Below are 17915 nucleotides of genomic sequence, written 5' to 3' on the forward strand. Positions count from 1 at the left end.
AGCCCCAGCAGTGACACCGCTGCTCTGCTCCCTTTTGCCCTACTCTGCTCCTCTCTTCACAGCGTAAAGCCTGTGTCTACACAGGAGCTTGTGACCTGGAGACAATGAAGGAAGAAGACCTCTCCCCACTTCCAAACTCTGCCACAAACCCCATCCATGGCTCTCGCCAAGTTTTAGAAACAGCTGACCGTGCAGTAGCAACTTTAGAGCTTGTTCACAGGCTGAGAACAAAGGGAAGCTTGCAAACACAGTGAAGGTTTGATAGTATTTATTTGAACTAGCAATCTGAACAAACTACAAACTAGAAACTACAAACTAGAAACTACAAAACTACAACAAGTAACGATAGCCTCTTCCTGGGCTAGTATTCCCTCTGGGCCATACACTGCCGCACTGCCACGATCAGAGGCGTCAGGCTGGAGGTCGGCTTGGCTGATCTTACAAACGGGTGCTGCCCAAAGAGAAAAAGAAGAAATTAACTTCTACTTCCCTCACAGGTTGAAACAGCCTTTCTCTGCCTACCACAAAGGTACAGAGACAAGGGCGTTCTCTGCACCTCTGTCTCCACGTCCAGGACCATGCTAGCACAGGCCAACATGGTTCACAATCCCACAAACGCATGAAGCCAGATGCCATCAGCTTCGGGAGATTTGGTCTAGGTGACCTTGAAAGGCCCCTCCCAAGCCATCACAGGCCAGCACTCTCCTTGCTTTTCATTTGAAAAGCCCCCAGGCTGGAGATTCTTGGGAGCGGGGGCCCATCTGATGCCTCGCACTTAAGCGGAGGAGGAGCCCCTGGCAGCGGGCAGCTGGCCCAGCCTGCTGCCACTTTGTCTTTTACCTGCAGAAGTTCCTGGGCAGACCAGCGCCTGTCCTCATCCGTCTCCAGGCAGCAGTGCAGAAAGTCTCGCAGCCAAGCGGACTGCTGCCTGGGCTTCTGCAGCTTCGGGCTGCCCCCGGTGCTTATCAGCTGTCGAACCTAGAGAAGAAGGCAACACCACACTCTACCTCCTTCACACCCAAAACTGCTCAGCCACCCCCCACTGGGCAAGCTCCACTCTCCAGTGGCACTTTCCTCCCTGCCTGAGGGTGGCACATGCCTTTCCTAGCCCGATCAATGAACCCAAAGGCAGAGGCAGACAGAGGCTGTCCGGAGTGCAAAGGCTCCTGCCTTGAGCCCTGATTTCATTGGCTGAGGGAAATAGGAGCAACTCCAGCAGCAAAAGCACACTTTGCTTCTCTGAGGACTGACACCAGCTCAACAGTCCATTTGCAAGAGGGACTTTGGTGTAACTCTGCTATGCCCAGGGATTCTTCCCAACAATGCAGCTCAGCACTGCTCACTGTTCCCTTAAGGCAAGGCTTCCATCAAGCAAATGGCATCACCGCTTCTTGGGTTCTTCCTAATGAAATGGCAAGTTGAACAAAGAAGCCAAGAAGCACAAGAGACTATGCAGCCTGCAACTCATGCTCTTCAGGTGTTACCAAGCTTCCCAGACAGAAGAATGGGGGCAGATTTGGTATGAGTGAGAGGAGGATGCGGGAGAGAAGTTGCAGCGCACCGTGTGGGAGCTTTTCATCAGGTAAGGAGGCGCTCCTTCCACCATCTCCATGCCCACGATGCCAAAGGACCAGATGTCCACTTTGGGACCGTAGGGCTTCCTGCTGAAAATTTCTGGCGCCATCCAGTAAGTAGTGCCGACAGCTGATCTCCGTTTGCTCTGCTCAGCCGTCAGCTGAGCAGCGAGTCCAAAATCAGCTGAGGAGAGAAGAGCACTCGGATCAAGCCCACATGAATTAGGAAAGCAAACAGAAGAATTCCCCACTCTCCCATTGTGCAAGAAGGCAGCGTGCAATCCAGCTGCAAGAGGGGCCATGCTGGCATTCCTTAGGCCTGCCGCTGAGGGAAGACGCCATTGGCCACTTAGCAAAAGCCCCCAGGTTCACACAGCGGCTTTTATTCCCCTGAAGCCTGAGACTGTAATTGCCTTGCTGGGCAGGGGACACACACAAACCAAAGCCCCTCCCGACACCGTCTTCCGTGCAACACCTGAGCTGGCAGCAGGCCAGCCTGCACTGCCACAGGCACCACTCTTGGGCAACTGGCAGTCACTCAAAGGCACCCCCAGCCCGCAGCCCCGCACGGCTTAGCCTGGCCAAGAACACCAACCCAACTTGACAGATCCATCCAAGCCCAGGAGAATGTTGTGGCTTTTGATATCTCGGTGGATGATTTGCTTGCAGTGAAGGAAATCCAGGCCTTGCAGGCACTGAGGGAGGAAAAAGAAACATGAGCATGAGAGTCCCTCATCCGATTTCATCCCACAAGCAGGGAAGCGGCACATCTGCGAGACTGACTTGCTGGGAGATGGGGAGCCATGGCAGGAAAGGCTGCTGGCAAGAGCTTGCTGCTCCAAGACGAGGACAGCAGTGCCTTTCTCTGAGTGGGGCTGGATGCACTTTGGAGAGAGAAAGGGCAAATGTTCCCCTGGCCAATGCCCTGCAAATGCAGACTGAAGGAGCATTGCTGTAGTGCCTGTGCTCTCTCCAGCCAGACAGGAGTGGATGGTTTCGCAAATCCCACTTCGGGCGCAAGGCTCTCCTTTGAGGTTGAACTCCGTGAGAGTCCTGCGAGTATCTCTTAGTCTTTGCCCCTCGGCTGACATTGTGCCACCAGCTTGTTTGGTCTAACGGGGACAGGATGCAGTGCCCGCAGGATGCAGGCAGGCATTTAGACATGCAAACACAAAGAAACACACTAGGAGAAGGGCCTGGCTGTCGGAAGGCACTTCAGATGCTCTTGCTCCTGCCAGTCGTAAGAGAAAGGCAGAAAGGAAGTTGGGAAGATGAAATCCATCCTCTCCTTACCACCCATCCCACCCAAGCCATGGAAAGCACAAGTGCCGTCCCTTACCTCCCGAGAGACAACTGCTATCTCTCCTTCTACCATCCTGGCTTCCCTGATGATGTCGTGTAAGGAACCTCCGTCCATGTATTCCATCACGAGCCAGAGTTCCTCATGTACCAGGTAGCTGAAAGGAGGAAACAACAGCCTGGAGATGAATGGGTGCACCTGCATGACCTGATGGATTCTTGTTTCCATCTCTCCGAGGAAGACAGGAGGAAGGCAATAGTCATTCACTAGGCTCTACAGGGCTTGATCTCTGTGCAGTCTAAAAGACTGCTTGGTATCCGCACCAGTGCAACATGCCGAGACAAATTGAGTCTACAGGGATTTGCAGGCGTTTAAGAAGCTTGGGAAAAAGAAGAACATCAAACCCCAAACCAAACAAGAAAACATGGAGGGAGCACAGGAACTTGGAGACTGCTGGCTCAGTAAAAGAGGGCCGAGTCCTGGTCCTTGAAAGCACACTTCCATCTAGGTATGCCGGGAAAGATCAAAGCAGCCCCAATGCAATCTCCTCACAAGATGCTGTAGGTCAGCCCAGAAAGGGGCATGAACAGCTCCACCCTCTGCCAACAAGCAAAGCAGTGGCTGAACCTCTGGCCTGTGGGAGGTGAGCGACCCTTCACGGCAGGAGGGCACAACCACTCACCTGTCTACATAGGTCACTAGGTTGGCGTTCTTATTGTCACGCATGACCTGGATTTCCTTCACGCATAGCTCATTGCTGCTCTCTTGCAGGAGATCGATTATCTTTATGGCCACCTAAAACAACACAGGAAACCATGAAGCAAAGAAGTCTGACACAGGACCGTACAGGGAACTCAGGGGGCTTGATCATTACTCCAGCAGCTACAGGCATTGTCCACTGCACAACAGCAAAGCAAACTCTTACAGACGGGACAGATAAAATGCCACCCTAGAAACATCCTGACCCAAAGAAACACAACTCTACAGACGCTGTGGGAAAAATGCCAGGATGATGACTCCACCGTGAAGGACACCTCCACAAAAGACAAGTCCTGCACTTTGTGACTTCAGGAATTTTCCTTTTGCTCCACTAAAGCACTTGCCTTCACACCACTGACATTTGCATTTCCTACCCGACGGTAAAAAGAAGTAAGCCAAGCCTTGATCCTCTGGCGATACACGCTGGGCTCTGAGCAGGGCTTAGGCCCTTGAGAGACTCTTTGCAGACCACTCTCTCCAAGCACACTTGCCAAGGGCAGCACTGCAGGTGCCTAAGGAACTAGCAGCACAATTGCCATAGACTTGCTAACAGCCTGAAACAAGAACTCGGGAAGCCTGAGCTGCAGCCCCAAAGAGCAGTGCCATTCTCTGACACCACCTTGGCACTAAGAGACACCTAGGGTGTCCTCCTGTGCAAGGCACCCCTTGGCCTCCTTGCATTCCTTGCAGCAGCTGAGAAGGACAAAATCTGCCCCCTGCACTGCATGTGGCAGGCAGACACTGCTCTGCACTTCACTGGCCTCAGCAGCCAAGCCCTAGCGTAGAGCCAAAGCGGAGGCACAGCTCACAGCAGATGGGATGGCACTCGAGAGCTGCAGAAGCTGCAGCACTGCTTGGCACTTACCTCTTCTCCTGTGGCAGTGTCCACTGCCGTACTCACAGTGCCGAAACCCCTAGAAATAAAGGAGCAGCGGAGAAAGGAGAAGTCCGTTAGTCCCTGCAGCTGCGAGATGCTGCGGTCCAACGGGGAATAAGTCCTGGGACAAACAGCAAATGCCCCACAACAGATTCTGCTCTGGCTCTTTTTCCCATTTCCCCTTCTGTAGCTGTGCACGGCTGGGATTTTGCCAGACACACACACGCCCCTTGCGCCTGCTCACACCTCTCTTTGGCGTCTACCTGCCAAACTCGGGCACCAGGCCTTCTGAGAAGCCTGAAGCCATGCAACAACCGTGGCAGGAAAGCCATTTCCAGTCAGCAGAGGCGGCTTTCAACAGGGAGCAGCTCGGTGGATTCTTTGCAACAAAGGCCTAAAGCCCAACAGGATCCACGAGGGCACGATGCCTTTTCCTCTCGAGTGCATTGGCACTGGGCATTCCCCTGAAGCTTTGACTTTTGCCACCTCAGCTACAAAAGAGAGCTGCTTCTTTCATTTCTGCTTTTGGCTTCTAGACTGGGTGCTGGTCATCCTGACCACTGAACCTTGTTTGCAGCAAAATACTGGGAAGACATCTTCCTGAGAGCTGTTCCGCGACAGTCCTCAGCTGCTAACTTGACCTGGGTGGCAACAAAGTTTTTCCTCCTTTCCTTCCCACATATTCTGTATACTTTTGTGACACACAGAAATGGTTCCTCCTCACAGAAGTGGCAAACAGGGGCAGCACGCTGAGGGGACAGGAGATCTGCCAGCTGCTGCAGAAAAGACATTGCCAGCATCCAGGCGTCTTTGCCGTGTCTTCCGAGCACAGCTATGCATGCTGAGGAGTCCTGAGAGATGGCAGCGTCTCAAGGCAGGGTGTGAACAGCTTTGGAGCTTGCCTGAAATCACTCTGGGCAGATGTGACAGCAGCAAAGTACAGCAAAGCCGCTCCCTTTGGGGAAGGACCTGTGCCTGCACTCACCCTTTGCCAATTGTTTCCAGGTCTGTGTATTTAGCCTCTGGATCGCCTTCGCTCACCAGCATCCCTGTCAAAATCCAAAGCAAAGATGTACACTTCAAAAGAGACACCCCATTCTGCAGCAGATCAGAAAGGCAGCCCCGCTCTCGGGCACAGCGGGTCCTTCCAACTCACTCCGTTGACAAACAACAACACCATTACCGCTTCGCCTCCACCACCATCATCAGCAAAACAACAGCAGCAAGACAAGCAGCTCTGCAACAAACGTGGCCTGCACAAAACTAAAAGCCTCAGCTAAAGTCTAAGCACATGGAGAAACAGTCAGAGGAGACAGGCATCAGCAAAGCGTAACCAAGAGAAGGGATTGCTGTGTAGAAAAACAAAACGTACCTGTTTTTTGTCATGAGCTCTCAGTGGCATTCATTCTCCACCACTGGGTCAGACAGTGCAGAGAATTTGAAGGGTAAAAGCTAGGAAGCTCACAGGTGGTGGATTATTCCCTTTCTTTGGGAATGCAGAAGCCACACATACATGCAAAAAACTCCAAAAACTCCTTCACCTTTTGTCATGTAAAGGCAGGTATTTTGTGTCTGTAGGACAGCAAGTACCCCTCAGCCTCACCTTGACTTGGCAATACAAATGACATCACTCGATATGTCCCCTTCTTCCTACTTCTTCTGCCTGACTTGAAGTATTGAGCACAATGTCCAATCATCTATCCTGAACTCTGTCCTGTTTCAGTCAGTCTCCATCCTCCCACCTTCTTCCTGGTCTTTGCAGTAGGATAAAGCAATAATGATGTTGCATCTCTATAAGCCCTGGTGAGCAATAAGAAAAGCATCTTTATGTTATCTACCCTGCATGCATCAGAGATCCTACACACAACACAGTTCTTGACACTGAAAAAAACTAACCCTACCCTATCGAAACCAACGCATAATGCTGTCATTACCCCATGGACTTTTAGTCAAAAATATCTCATCAACCAACAGAATATCCTGAGGGCACAAAAGAATGCAGCATCAAAAAATGAAAACAATTATTAAAATGTCACAGACCTGAAAAATCAACTAGAAACCTTGGATCCACTCAGCTTGAAATATTGAAGTTCATGAAGGAAGAGATAAGTTCAAAGTCACAGAGAACTCTAAAAATAGATGTACCAATATTATTCTGATTTTCATTTTATTTAGAAATAATTCTGATGAAACACTTCCCCTATTTTTTATGATATTTTGAGAAGGCATATGATTCATAGTTAAGGAGTCATTTTTATTTTGGTAGTACTCTGAGTTTTATTGTATAAAGAAAAATTATTCCTAAGGAAAAGCCAATATTTTTTACTTTATTGTCAATAGAAGAGAAATGCATAATTAACCTTTACATCTCCATAGTGTCTGTCAGGCTGCAAGGACTATCCCAATTTTCAGGTGATGCCTCCAATTTTCTCTGGAACTACGGGAACCGAAAAGAAGACATCCTGGCATATGAGCAACCAGCATCTATGTTGTGGAACTCTGTGGCAAACAAATATATTTGCATTTAGCACATTGTTTTTTGTTCGGTTGATTTAGGGGTTTTGTTGCTGTTGTTGTTGCTATGTGGTTTTTGTTTGGCTGTTTCATTGTTGTTTATTGTTGCTTTGGTTTGATTTTAGTTTTGTATTATTGATGGGGTTTCAATACCCTGTCAAAAATCCCTGTGAAAAAGAAAAAACAGGGAACAGAAAGACTCATGATGACTTTTTTGACCACGACACTACAACTGAGTGTTTCATTAAACGTAATTTGCCAATTTAAACACTGCATACTTACACTGTACTTGGAAGTTCATAGCCAATTTCAGTTCATCTGAAGCACAATTAAATTACACATAGTGTGGTGATGACAGGTCCTTCTAGTCCAGTGCCCAGTTAAGAGGACCAACTTCTATGACCTGATTATGCCTTCCTAAATAGAAATTTGTTTCTACAGCTTTGCAGCTAACAGTACTTGAGGCAGTAACAGGCCACATGGGTTGAGAAGAACTGAGAATATAAAATATGTTTATGGTTAATGTGAACATCTCCACATATGACCTGAATACTTAAATAATGCATTTTCTCAGCACTTTGAATGCTAAGATATCTTGACTTTACAAGGAAGTCAGAATTGAAGCACAGTTTTTTGCCAGTTCAGAAAGTTTCCAGTTTTATGATTCTGTGAAACCAAATGTCAAAACCACATTGCAAAATTATGTGATTCTTACATAGCACAGATATGCAATAATAGTAAGAAGGAAGTGGATGTGACAAATGAGAATCTTCTCATTAGTTATTGGATTCATAAGATTCTGAACAGGAGAAATTGAAGGTTTAGAACTGTGCTAAATATATAATCTCAAGCACTAGCTCAACTCCAAACATAAAATTTGACATGCCCTATTTGTTAAAGTCCCTTGGGTGTTCTTTGAAGATGTGTCCACTAAACACTACCATTCTAGCAAACCTCTCCACTAAGTTCCTGCTGCTGCTGAATTTAAAATGAACATGCTCTCGGTTTAAGTGTCCCAGCATACCCCTCCACAAACAGATCTAAGGTCAGCAGAAAAGATTGTCAGGGATTCAAGTTCTCAGCAGGAGTTTTTAAAGGCAAGCAATGTTTGTAGTAATAAGGAGGACACCTAGGGACTTAGTTCTCTCTAATTATGTTAAGATGTCCTCAGCTTTAATTGGAATACTGCTGCCAGAAACATTCTAGACCACACACCTGGGAAAATGGCATTCAGCACATGATACTCAAGGTGGAACGGAGAAACAATAGCTCCAGAGAAATCAGACAGATGAAGGGAATGACCCTGTCTCAGAGACTGATGCAGTGCTATGACCTGGAAGGCTCAAGCTGTGCAGGTGCAGACTAGCACATGTTCCACAAGGGCTGTGCTTCAGCATATTCTCCCCATTGCCCAGAAGGCTTTGCCTTGAAGAATAGCAGCAGATTGCAACCAGGTGTCCAAAGAAAAGACTTCGCTAACAGACTTTTCAGTCAGCTCTGTGAATTTTAGATTTTAATTCAACGTTTTACCTTTGGAGAAAGGAATACACAGCAAATTTGGGCCAGCTTTTTCTTTAATATCTCTGGACAGGTCTAGTTAAAGTTGAGAAAGGTCAGGTTCATGTACCATCTAGAATGTGAATCTTGAGCAAATCTTGAGCAAAGTTTCCCAAAGGATTCAGAGGATATGCTGCATTGGCCAACAAAGCAGAATCCTGATTGTTTAGAAAACCACTATAGATGTCCCCCATCTCTTTTGACATACTCAAAAAAACCCAGCATTGGCTTTTTTGAGAGTTTCCCTAGAGTTCTAAAAACAAGACTTAAAAACATTGTGACAAAATCAGAATTGGATCACTTGTGCCTTATTCATAGGTGTTTTTTTGGTAATGGTTGCTTCCACAGTATAATACCATGCTTTCCATGCAACAATATACCAGTATCAGCTTTTCATATCTTGGTATTTGGTATTTGAGGTTTTTCAATAGGAAAAAAACAGTCAGATTTACACCATGGGCAAAAAAGCCATGTAAAAATTTGGGGTTTTGGAAAACTAAGGGTGAATGACAAGTATCCCCAAAACACTAAATATTCCTATGAAATTATCAGGATTCAGTGGTGAGAGAGAGACGAGTTTGTAAGGAGAAATGTTTTTTTCATAGTTCCTTGGATAAATACAAACTGACATAATGACCAACTGATCTTCTGAATCTGGATAAGGCAAAAAATAAACCATATATGTGTCCATGCTTTTCTTCCATGGCTGTTAAAAGATGGAAACAGAGGCACTGTTTACAGTTAGACAACAATAAGTGTGTCATTTTTGATAGATGTTGATGTAAAAATACTATATAGTAGCTTTTGTCATTCCCATGGACACAACAAAAAGCTTGGCTTTTATCTCATCTACCACCCATCAAAAAATAGTTCCAGCTTTTTGTAGCTCAGGGATCACACTTCCTACCACATTCTAGTAGTGTCTTCTTAGCAAGATGACAATCAGTTTTGCTCTCAGACAGGCTGTGGAGCTCTTCTTCACTGAGATAAGATTTTCTAGGTGATGCAGCTGAAGGCTGTGTCATGGAGTTCCCTAACAGAAAAATGTGACAAAGTGAACAGGGAATTTGTCCAGTGGCAGAAACAGCCATTCAGGTTTTAGCCTTCAACACAGGCAGAATTTTGCCATAGTGTTCACCACTTTTAACAGACAGAAGGCAAGTATTTTTTTGGCCTGTTTTAGAAGTGCAACATATAAACATCCTTATAAACATATAAACATCCAGTAAGAATTCCTGGTATGCTCCTAATGTTTTCCTCTGCATCAAGAGGAAATTCCAGTCAGAGCCCTATAGTATCTTGAGGCTGGATATAAAATTATGGCAGATACCTGACACAGGAGTACTCATGCATGGTACAGTGCACATTTTAAGTGCAGGACACATCTACTGAATATTTACCAGTGGTTCACTGTGCTCATAAAACACTGCACCCATCAGAAGAAGGACAAGCACCCTTGTCTAACATCAGAGTTTGTTCATAACAAAAACTCAACACCAACACCACCAAGTATCTGTAAAACTTCCAAGGAGTAAAGATGAAAGTGTCCTGATATGAAAATCTGGTAAGAAGTTATACGTGTTTAAAAAGTGATGATCTGAAGTTAAATCTGTTTTTTCATTCAGCCATAATTTATAGATGTTCTCTGCGTTTTTGAAATAGTCTCAGAAGTAAGGCTAGTGAATACTAGCAGCAGATGTCAGGGAATTATTCTCTCCACAACATACAGAGAAGTAGAACACATATATTATTTTCTGATTGCAGTGCAGGACTTGTGTGCTGTTCTGTTTGCACTTAGCATGGAGAAGGTAACTCAGAAGGAGTCTGCCATAGTGACCCATTGTGAAACTCTAATGGGAATGGATCCCTCCTGATGGTTGGTTCTGGAGCTAGCTGATACAGACCGACCAAAAAAATCCCCCAAAACTGTGCTGCGTATACTCAAAACAGAATTAGAGCTTACTTTAGTAAAAAAGTTACAGCTGTCAAGTTGTTTTTGTTTACAGACTGAAGGAATGCTTAAGCTCTCAGTACCAGTGAATTTATTCCTGAACTGCTCTATTCCAAGAAACACTAACAGCGCATCTTCTCTACACTTAGAACCAATAGCATGGGTGTAAAGAAATACTGATGGTTTTGCTGCTTGCGAGCAGATTTGCTAAAGTAGCTTTGAGACTGAGGAGGTCTAGATACCAAAGCACAATCATATTTTGAGAGAAATGTGGATCCCTGCTTTCCTTTATCAAGGGCATCTGAAGGGTGACTGAGAGCTTTGAGTCAGGCATCTACATTCACACCTCAGCATCTAAATGCATATTGTCATTGTTTTGAGTCATCTTCAGAACTTTTGCTTTCCACAAACATAAACTAATGGTTCAAGTGCTTCAACCTCTATAAAATATGCTGGGACTCATTTGTAGTTTTGTACAGAAACACTCATCTTGCATTCTCAACACCAGCTTATGGACCCCATGCAAGCTCACCTTTCTAAAATTAACTTGGAGCATTTGGTGATTCACTGCAAGTACAAGTTAAAGGATTTTGGGTAATATGAAAGCAGTAGGCTGAAGTCTTCCTGCACTTGTTATATGGACTGGGTGAAAGAACTCTTGATGTATGATGGACACATAAGTTGATAAGACAGTGATTTTGAATTATAAGTAGTAGAAAGATTTATGTAATAGCAGAGTAATACAAAAACTTCCACCTTCTCTTTTGCTTTTCAGCTATTTCAGAACCATCCTAAGAGAAGTCCTAAATATTCAGAGACATCTCTTAAAGAAGAAAATAACAATATACACTTCAGGGCAATTAAGATTTACAGTGTAGTGATACATTTCTAACATAAGGATATAATGAAAATTATTAACTGTGTATTAAGGGTAGTTGGGAATAATGCAATCTTGTAATTACTATTCACAATGTTTTTCATCATGTTCCAAGTAGAAAACAATGAACTGTTTAGATATCATCCTTTCAAACATACTACAAAAGAGAAACAAATTAAATGTTCTCAGAATTACGGTCAAAACTGTAATAGTATTCCTATAGGCAAACAGGGACAAGTGTTTTCGAGAAAAACATGACACAAGAGTGAGTGTATTGGTCTTATTTATGCATCAAGTGCTCAGTATGAACCGCAATGGCTATTTGGAAACATAAAGCAGTATTTCTAAAGGGATTTGGAAGTCTTAAAGTGATTAGAAAAAATCATCTCTACTGCTCAAATAAATTTTCCCGATGAGGTATCATAGCAACAATATGCAACTTATGTTCCGCTAGGGAAAATACTGTGTTTCTGGTGAACAGCTTATATTTCACATTCCTTACATCTTATCATGTTTTATTTTCTGAAAGAAAATTTTAACACTCTGTTGCGTGGCAACCTGGTTCAAGCCCAGCACGGTGGCCCTAACCCCGGACCACTCGGTCCATATGTTCCAGGACACCAATGTGGTGGACAGCAAATGGTGTTTATTGAAGGGTCACAAGGATTTTTGTAGCTTGGGCAGTCAGTGTCATTTCCTTCTGCTCGTGTCCGGCTGGGTGCGGCCAGGTACGGAGCAAAGGTCTGACTGCGGGGGGTAGGTCCTGACTGACCGTACAGCCCAATATCTTCTGTACGCATATCCCTAACTCTCCACATTTCCCCCCTCCCTCATGATTAGTAAAAATTGTATAAAATTATAAAATGTAGACGTTATAAAATTTCATGGGTTAGTAAAATTAGTATAAAATTGTAAGTGTCTTAGTAACAGGAACACCTCAAAGTAATTGTCGGCATTCGACAAACATAATGTTAACCGTTTTTAAACGCTTCTTAACGAATAGCACCAACTTGTTTAATATGCAAGGTCCGAAGACTAGTGTTAGTAAGATTATAGTGAGTGGGCCTATTAGGGTAGAAACTAGGGTGGTGAGCCATGGGGACCGGTTGAACCATGACTTGAACCAGCCCTGTTGAGCTTCTTTTTTCTTTGGGTTTGCTGGCATTTTGGGCAGTGCTGAGCTGCTTGATGGTTTCTCCCTCTCTTCGGGTAGTGGGGTGCGCGGGTTGCGGGGGCGTCTGATGATCTCGTCCTGCAAATAGAATCTCACAACTTTTTTTAGTTTTACTCTGAAGGTCTGGTTTGATAGATTTGAGTGGACACTGTTTAATGTCCCCATCTTTTTTAACGGCCGCATACCTCCGCCCTGTGAGCACTAGTCTCCAACCTTGTTCCTATTCCCCTAGTTAATTTTTGATCACAACCCGCGGGCCTTTCTCTAGTGCTCGAGTGGCCCAGTGTCTGGACTGTTTGTTTCATCCCCGCTAGGGAATTGATTTAATGCTAGCAGCGCAGTGGCTAGTATGCGCACCTCGTCACTCGGGGGAATGGTATTGGTGAAGCCTTCTGTCTTTGCTAGTACTTCCAGTTTAGTTTTCAGAGTCTGGTTTGCTCTTTTAACGATGGCTTGTCCAGTGTTGTTGTACAGGATGCCATGTACCAAGGCAATGTTTCATTTCGAGACGAATGCTTGGACTGTCTTTGAGATTAAATTTGTGCCGTTGTCTATTTTGATTTGTTTTGGAACTCCAAACCATGCCATGGCTGTCAGCCAATGGTGGATGGTCGCTTTGGAATCTGTTTTGGGATGCTGTGTGGCCATGATCATACCGCTGTATGTATTTACGGTAACTGCGAGCCACGCTCAGGGTCTTAACAGCTGGCATTGCGTAAAGCCTGTCTACCATATTTCTGAGGCTTTGAGGCCCCTGGGGTTGACTCCGCTTGACCACAGTGGTGATTTCTGACAGTGAGGGCATGTGGCAACTATGTGCTTCATGTCAGCGGTAGAAATCCCACAGTTTTTCACAAGTGCTTTTGCTCTGATGTGAAGGGATTCATGCAACTGACGGGCTTCTTTCAGCGTCCATACGCCTTTTGCGGCGGTGTCAGCCTTGTCATTGCCGATCTGGTGGAATCCTTTGATCGGGTCGTGGTTGTTGATGTGGATGACTGATATGGTGCCTTTCCGTGAATACAGTGCTTCTTCTAGCATCATTGCCACCGTGGACACTGACACACCTGGTCCGGACATGGTTAGGCAGAGTTTGGCTGCAAATATAGAGTCAGTCACGATGTTAAAGTGTTCTTCTGGGAACAGTCCGCACGCTAGCACTACGGCAGCTGCTTCAAGTTGTTGGACTGAAAGTGTGGGGTTGGTTGTCTTGACACATTGTCATTGTTCTCCTGACTGCCATACTGCCGCTGCAGTTGAGGTCAGCGACCATGCGTCCGTGAATATGGTTGGCCCTGCCTGCAGTTGGCCAATTATCTTTGGTGGGAGGTCGATGTCGATGACCGTAAGCAGCCAAGTCCAAGGGGGTTTTGCCACGCAGTGAATCTCTCCTCCGAAGCCTGCAAGGGCCATGGTTAGGTATTCGAATATTGTTGTTGACTGCACAGAGAGCTGTTTGCGGAAGGGCAAGTATATCTTGGTAGGTTCGATGCCCAGATGTCTTAGGGCGAGTTTCCTGCCTTTCATGATGAGGCTGCTAAGGCACTCAACTCCCAGGGAAAAGGTACGTGAAAGTTTCCCCAAGACCACCCATTGTATTGGTTGGGCTTTGTCGGGGGGTCCTTGGGCTAATGCTCCCACTCCCCCCTTTTTTGTAAAGTGGACATACAGATGACCAGTGTACTTGAATCCCATCTGGTAAGCATACTCACCGACATCTGGTGTTCGATAAAGTTGAGCAAGCTTATCGCTCCCGGTGTCAGGGTTTTCTACTCCCATGGGTTCTTTCCTTTCAAGAGGTCGTTCAGAGGGTCCATGACCTCGGGAGGAATCAGGACAATGTTGCAGAGCCACTGTAAGGACCCTACCAGCTGCTGCACGTCTTGATGTCTCGGCAGATTTTCATCTGGGGAGGGGTTATGTAGGAGCTTGTGATTCTCACTCTTAGGAAGGTCATGCACGGTCCCTTTTTTATTTTTGCACTCACTATCTCGAAGCCATTTGTCTTTAAGGTTTCGGAGATGGTTGATACCAGTTGGTCTACTTGTCTTGTTGATGGCACACACTCAGGATGTCGTCCATGTATTGCATGATGGTCACAGTCAGATTGCTCTGCTGGACTGGTGCTAGCGCTCAGTCCACTGTGATTTGGCAGATGGTAGGGGAGTTGATCATTCCTTGGGGTAACATTTTCCAGTGAAAGCGTAGGTTGGGCCACCGGTTGTTCGGAAAGACTATGGAAAAGGCAAACCGCTCCCTGTCGTCTTTGTGCAGAGGAATAGAAAAGAAGCAATCTTTGATATCGAGTACTGCACAGGGTTGTCCTCTTGGTATCATCGAGTTCATGGGCAGCAAAGTTTGTACAGGGCCCATCGGCTGGATTCTCTTGTTCACTTCCTGCAGGAGACGAAAGCCTTCACCGGACCGTTTAGGTATTACGAAGATTGGGTTGTTCCATGGGCTCGTGGAGGGTTCTATATGATTCTTGTGTAACTCACGGCCAACTAGCTCAAGGAGAGCAGTCATTCGAGGCTTGGACAAGGGCCACTGCTTGATCCACACCGGATCGACTGATTTCCAAGTTAGTTTGATGGGCAATGGCGGGTATGCGACAGTGGCCCTTAGAATAAATTTGTCACCTTAACGTCCAGCAGGACTAGGGCATCTCTCCCCAGCAAGGGTGGGCAATCCAACATAACGTATGTAGTGAAGGTGATAGTTCTTCCTGGTCCTCTCTCGGTGCGGAGTGTTGTTGCTATCGTTTGGGTGCTTTTGCGGGCTCGGGACAGCCCTCCAACTCTGTCCACTGTGGGGGTTTCTTCTAGCTTCCATGGTAGAGGCCAGTGTATGTCTGGGATGATGGTGACATCTGATCCTGTGTCCACCCAAAAGGGAAGGCAGATGGCCAAGTCGTCGGAGCTGTTGTGGAGACGACACACTGCCCACACGATCAGTGGGTGCTTGCCCACCTTAATGGCGAAGGCCATCCATGGGTCTCGTTCCCATGCCTTCATGGCCAAAGCCACCCAGGGGCCTCGCCCTCAGGGAGCTGTTCTTGGTATTCCTGAGGTGCAGATAGGTTTGATTGAGCAATTGGTTGGGTGATGAAGTTGGTCATTTCTTGAGGGGCTAATGGGCGTGGAAGCCCCGTGCCTCATTGAGGGTTGTTGTAGCTGGGCCACTTTGTGTTCCAGGAGGGAGGGTGCTGGGTGCAGCCCAGCTGCCCCGTCCCCTTCCCGTTTCCCTGAGGCTTGGATCTGCATTCATTAGCTAAATACCCCTTCTTTCCACATGCCCAGCGTGGTCTCCTAAGTTTCCCTTGGCATGATGGAGCAGCTGCTGGTGGGCATCCTGACTGGGGGCAGTTTACTGCCACATGGCCTGCCTGGCCACACTTGAAGAATGCCATCACACTGGTTATTGCCGTACAAACTGCTGCTTGGATGGGAGCTAGGTGTTCTTCCTTTGCGACATGTCTGATCATGGCTGAAACATCGGACCCAGGTGGCAGAGATCTTAAGATGTCCTTGGTGGTTGAGTTGCATTGCTGGCATAGGCAGTCTGCTAGCACAGGACCCTTTGCCTCTGGAGGTAATGCAGAGGAATCTAATGCTGCATGAAGGCGGTCCACAAACTGAGTGAAGCTCTCACTCTCACTCTGCTTTATAGTGGACCATGGCAATGGTCTAGCAATTATTTTAGAAGCAGTGCGGATGGCTTCTTGGGCAGCATGCATTGTTACCATGACTTCATGGGCCCGCAAGCCCTCTGCCTGCGCCTGGGGGGTGGTCATGGTTGGATCTGTGCCCATTAGCCTCTATATGCTTGAACCATGCAGTGGATGGTCTGCCCCCGTTACTAAGGCTAGCTGCTTTACACAATTGTCCTCCCATTCCTGTTTAAAAACTATCATCCCCACCCCATCGAAAATCAGCCTGCAAGTCTGTTTGATATCAAAGGGAAGCATATCATTGCCTCCAAAAACGCTATCGATGAGTGTGGAAACCATGGCAGAATTAATCCCCCTGTCCGCGATCGCTTTAACAATTGCCTGCACGTCTTTTGGGTTTACCAGCAAGTAGGTTCTTTGGTTTCCGCCCGCGCCCCCCACACACGAGCAGGGAATACCAGTGTGGTTGACGGAGCCCACTCCACGCAAGTTATTTTTATTTTCCACCAGTCTGTAAGCGGTGTTCGATCTTTCTCTGATATCCCCTTAACCCACACAGGAGCGTTGCAGCTAGTAATCTTATATGCCACTGCTCCCTTTTTGTTAAAGCCCGAGTCAGTGTCAGAATCATCCTCCAACCACCTTTTGAGCCGCGAGTCACAGTCCGAGCCGGAAGTCGACTGGCTGGACATTTCCGGGCTGCTCAGCCTTTTTCTCGGGCTCTGACCCCGCCCCTTCTTCCGGTGGTCAGGCTGTTCCCTCCCGCTGGGCTCCCCCCGCCTCCTGCTGGGGGAGGTTCTTGCCCTATAAGGACCTGATTTAAAATGAACTCTTTGATTGGCCTTAAACTCCTTTGCGGGGGCCGCCCCTCCTCCTCTGTCATCGTTCCAACCCCCATCACGCACTCTGGTGCCATTTTCAAACGCATATGGCAGGGTTGCCTTTTTATCAACTGCTTCTGATATTATAGCAGCATTCTGCGCCTCCTCTGCTAGCGCCTGCCAAAACGCCTGCGCGCACTCCCCCCACTCCGATGGTGGTGAGTCCAGTCTCGGGGGTCGCGGAGGGGGCTCCGGAATCCGCGTGTCCGCCCGCTCGACCAGTTCAAACTCCTCCATGGTTTGGGTAGCTGCCCCAATCCCTAGCTGCGGCGTGGCTAATAAACAAGTTTGCTCGGCTTTCCAGGTCTCCTGCTCCTGCCAAGCCTTTTGCAGAGCCTGGATAACTCTGTCCCACGATTTAAGGGTTTTCCCTGAGCCTGAGGACATGGTTTCCTCAGCCAGAGCCTTCGTGCATTTATCCCATATCTCCGGATGGAGAATTTCTACCGGGTTTTCTATAGCCGCTATCTTTATGAGTCTCGGCATCACGAGAATAAAATCCTTAAGCTTACACTTGATACCCCACTGCGTGTGGATCTCACTTACGACCTTCACGATAGCGTCCATGCTCCTCACTGGTCTGGGAAGCATCCTTCCCCCCTGCAATAGACCAGCTGTGCAGCCGCCGGTTCCTTGTCCAGGCGATCCCTGAACCTGGGCGGTAATCGTTTCCCGGGTTTCGGCACCACTTGTTGCGTGGCGACCTGGTTCAAGCCCAGCACGGCGGCCCTAACCCCGGGCCACTCAGTCCATATGCTCCTGGACACCAATGTGGTGGACA

The 17915-nt window shown here is 47.1% G+C and overlaps 1 protein-coding gene across 1 annotated transcript; it reads right to left on the reverse strand.

The window, feature by feature from the left end:
- Positions 1-361: 361 nt before the first annotated feature.
- LOC117010300 (serine/threonine-protein kinase PAK 3-like) lies at positions 362-13663 on the reverse strand. The gene is made up of 9 exons (XM_033084607.1): positions 13480-13663; positions 5496-5559; positions 4499-4547; positions 3557-3669; positions 2914-3031; positions 2170-2269; positions 1562-1758; positions 841-978; positions 362-451 (listed from the first exon to the last, which is right to left on the reverse strand). Exons 1-9 carry the CDS (start codon positions 13661-13663, stop codon positions 362-364), a joined length of 1053 nt encoding a protein of 350 aa, XP_032940498.1.
- Positions 13664-17915: the final 4252 nt, after the last annotated feature.

This window comes from Catharus ustulatus, chromosome Z (assembly GCF_009819885.2).
Source record: "Catharus ustulatus isolate bCatUst1 chromosome Z, bCatUst1.pri.v2, whole genome shotgun sequence".
Taxonomy (NCBI): Eukaryota; Metazoa; Chordata; class Aves; order Passeriformes; family Turdidae; genus Catharus; species Catharus ustulatus.